The sequence below is a fragment of the Microtus ochrogaster genome, chromosome 21 (genome assembly GCF_000317375.1).
Source record: "Microtus ochrogaster isolate Prairie Vole_2 chromosome 21, MicOch1.0, whole genome shotgun sequence".
NCBI classification, from domain to species: Eukaryota; Metazoa; Chordata; class Mammalia; order Rodentia; family Cricetidae; genus Microtus; species Microtus ochrogaster.
In genome coordinates this window covers 257938-261650 of record NC_022022.1, presented here as the reverse complement: position 1 = coordinate 261650, position 3713 = coordinate 257938, and the positions used below count along the sequence as shown (strand labels likewise).

At 50.0% G+C, this 3713-nt stretch overlaps 1 protein-coding gene across 4 annotated transcripts in view; it reads right to left on the bottom strand.

Moving 5' to 3' along the window:
* Slc25a44 (solute carrier family 25 member 44) overlaps positions 1-3258 on the bottom strand; it is a 14321-nt gene extending 11063 nt beyond the window's left edge. The window contains exon 1 of one of the 4 annotated variants that reach the window (XR_003377848.1): positions 2850-3257. Coding sequence is in view for 1 of the 4 variants with exons in the window: in XM_005356870.3 (XP_005356927.1) it covers positions 2850-2905 (56 nt within the window). In the remaining 3 variants the exon portion in view is untranslated. Of the gene's footprint in view, positions 1-2849 lie in introns of all 4 variants that reach the window. The other 3 variants (XR_003377847.1, XM_005356871.3, XM_005356870.3) reach the window with 3 other exon arrangements.
* Between the last annotated feature and the right edge of the window lie 455 nt (positions 3259-3713).

Genomic DNA, 3713 nt, shown 5'->3' with positions numbered 1-3713 from the left:
TGCTGGCTGCTCTGACCGCCCCGCCCCACCGCTGCCTCTTACCTCCCTCCTGCCCCTATGCTGGCTCCTCTGACCGCCCCGCCCCACCCTCACCATAATTTCCATTTTCTCTAGTCTACATTAGAAGAAAGTGTGGGGAAGAGTGCAGGCAGGGACTTCACACTACAGGGCATTCCCAACTACCTCCCCACTCTCCAGGGAAAGGAGTCTAAAAGTCGGGAACAGGGCGAAGATCAGAGTCCTCTTTGGCCATTAGCTAACCCAGGAAGACAGCCGCCTGAACGGTTTCCCTGAGAACCCAGAAAGCTGCAGGACATGCTTGAATCTGGACTGCTAACCCTAGTCGTACAAACCCTAAAACAACAACAAAAGTTTCTGGTCAATGAGCAAACTGACGACTGTATAACAGCTCGAATGTAACCAGCCCAGAGCCACACAGCCGCTTGGTGGTCTCTACTCCACTGTGCCTCCTGGGCAACAATTTCTCTGTTCAATTCACTAAGTCCTCATGGGAGGCAGTGCAAATGCTCTCTCACGCTGGTTCAGTTCTCTCAGCTCAGTTTCGAGTCCAGAGTCAGCTAGGGCTGCCCAGCAGGCAGGTGCTCATCACAAGACAAACAAACACAGCAGGGCTCAATCAGGGGCCTCCTGCTGGGCATGCACAGCCTGCATGCAATGCAGGTCAGAAGGGCAGAGCAACCAAGTATTCTGTTCCAAGACCTGGTTTCCTGGGCACCTTCTTAACCTGTCAAGCTGAATCAGCCTGTACAGGCCATTTCTAACAAGCAATCCTAAGGAAGGACCCACTGCTCCATTTCCCCTCTTGCCTTCATCTCTCACTTGTATCAATTCCTACAAATCCTCTGAAGGAAGCCAGGGTTCCCCAAAGCAGGTAATTCCTATGTCATGGTATCAGGAGGAGCCACTAAAGCTCATGACTCAATCAATAAGGCACCATATTAGAAGGCTAAGAGGAAAAAGAAGTTTCTCCCCAAACAGTGGGATCTCAGCTTGCTCACTGTCTATAACCTCCAGATAGCCTGCTGAAATACCCGTTTCTCCTGTTTCATTTACTGGAAAATCCTCTTTGCAGAAATCTGAATACAAACATTCTTCAGCCTTCCTTTCTCCTGGTTCATCCAGCCCAACTTCTTCAGGACCCTTTGTCAGACCCTTCCTTGCGTACACAACTCCAGTTCTGGAATTTTTGGAACCTTTAAAACTGTTCATGGGGCTGGGGGCACAGCTCAGTCGACAGAGTGCCTGCCTAGCATGTACCAGGCCCTAAACTCAATCCCCATCATTGTGCAGCCGAGCAGCAGTGGCACACGCCTTTAATCCCAGCACTTGTAAGGCAGAGGCAGGCGGATCTCTGTGAGTTCGAGGCCAGCCTGGGTCTAAAGAGCGAATTCCAGGACAGGCTCCAGAGAAACCCTGTCTCAAAAACCCTCTGGAAAAAAACAAACCAAAACAACAACAAAAAAGAGCTGTGGTGGCCCAGGCCCATATTCCTAGCATTTGATAGGCAGAGGCAGAAAATCACAAGTCTATAGTCATCTTTGACTATATAGCAAGACCAGAGCCAGCCTTGGTGACAAGAAACCCTGCCTCAAAAACAAAATGTTATTTGTGAATTGTTAAGTCCTTTCTTTGCATCTGGGATTACACAGATCAGCAGCATTTATGCTCGAAGCTATCCAATGAAATGGACAAGACTAGGGCAAGCACGTATATCTCCTGTCACTTCCACTCTCCTCACAGAAACAAAATTCACAGCCAGACTGTTCTGGTTTTGTTGTTGCTGCTGCTTTTGTGTTTGTTTTGTAGGGGTCCATGTGGTCCATCCTCCTGTCTTCACCACTTCCTAAATGCTGAGATTACAAATGTAAGCCACCATACACTTGTCCAGTTGATTCAGAGTTGGCACCAAGAAAAGAGCTTCCTGTATTTTACCAACTGAGCTAGAGCGTCAGCCCTTGGAGCTAATAACTGGAACAGTATTTTGTTAACTACCAAGTGTTTCTCTTACTGCACAAAGTTCTACTGAGCAGTGATGCTCTGAGCCCTCACCACCCACAGTGGTCCACAGATCAGCGGTACGAGAATTACCTGGAGTTGCCTATACAAGTGCAGAACCAGGCGTGGTAGCACGTTTGTCACGCCAGCACATGGAGGCCGAGGCAAGAGAAACAGGAGTTCACAGTCAACCCGGGTTGCACAGCAAGAGCCTGTCTTGCTGGGGAAAGGATATTTCAGGCTTCCCTACACCTGCTGATTAAGAATAACCCTGACATCTCTAGATGGTTTATATGGATTGTCAAGGTGTGGGGAGCACTGTTTTAATTATCAGAGTGTCAGTTTTATAAGAATAACTGTTCTCAAGGTCCAAGATCCTTAGGTAGGTTAAGAGCCCTCTGACTCCATCTTGGATCTGGACATAATAATGACCAATCGGTTCATTCCTGTTTTTTCTGTCGATCACATCAGGTTGCCTTGTACTGGTCCTGACCAGACAGACACCCAAGGGCTGCAATCTTCAGACAGAACAACACTAACCAGCACTCTCTCTTCTTCCTGCCCTCTCTGCCCCACCAGGCTCTGCATTCTGGGAGCTGTCACCCACTTGAACGTCAACGTGTTGTGCTGTAATACCTGTCACGCTGCCTATTCTTTGCCCTTCCCTAGGTCCTGGCGGTGTTTCCTCCCACTTCAAGACAGCCTCCTCCCTCAGGCACGGTGAAGTTCCCACCCAGTCTTAGTCTTCAGTTTAGGTTTCCACGTGATCCCTCATCCAGACACAACATGACAATGCCCTCCAGGTACTCCACGGGACACCCTCCTTTATGCACCTTCGGTCCGGCTCTTGCACAGCCAGTTCGGGGTCCCTGGGTATGCTCCTCGCCATGCTTCGCTAGTTGTCAGATTCTCATGCTCCTATGCCAGAAAGCCTCGCCGGATTTGCCTTTCGTAGCCAAAATTGCAGGGCGGCCTCCCATGGCGATGTAGCCCCGCAGAGCAGACGTCCGCTGCCTCCTCGACAAGTCGGTCCTTAGGTACCTCTGATTCCTCAAAGCACCCAAGCACCGTTGTCGCTTACCTTCTCAGACCCCGGCGGTTCGGCCGCGTCTGAGAACTCCAGTCCTGGACTCCTAGACTGCGGTCCCCGCACTCCCCTCCATTCCCAGCGACAGACAAACTCGGTTCGCATCTTCCTCCATCTCGACAGGGATCCTTGTACTGCCGGAAGCGGAAACTAGGATGCTGTCATTCCCGCCCACTGTGAAGTTGCTGTAATTCCACCAATGGCAATTCTCAGCCATTGAGCCTCCCTCTAGGAGCGCCTCTTCTGCCATCTTGGATTTGGGAAGTAGCCACGCCTTCTTTAGCTTCGCACGCCCTCAAGCCTGACGCGCGTGCGTGTCCCGCTAGGACTCTTCGTAATTGGCTGGCTAGAAACATAAAGTCAGAAAGAAGTAGTTGGTCCTCGCTTCCTTCCTCTCTCGCACCCTTTCTCCCTCCCTTTCTCTTACTTTTTCTTCGTTCCTTTCTTTCTCTCTTATTTTTTCTTTTTTATTATTTTTCTTCTCGTTTTTATTTTATTTTCTTCCTGGGACAGGTCTTGTTATTAAGGCCTGGCTGGCGTCCTAATTTATGAATCCCCTCCCACAGGCTTTCCAAATGCTCCGATTACAGACCTCCGCCTCCACGCCTAG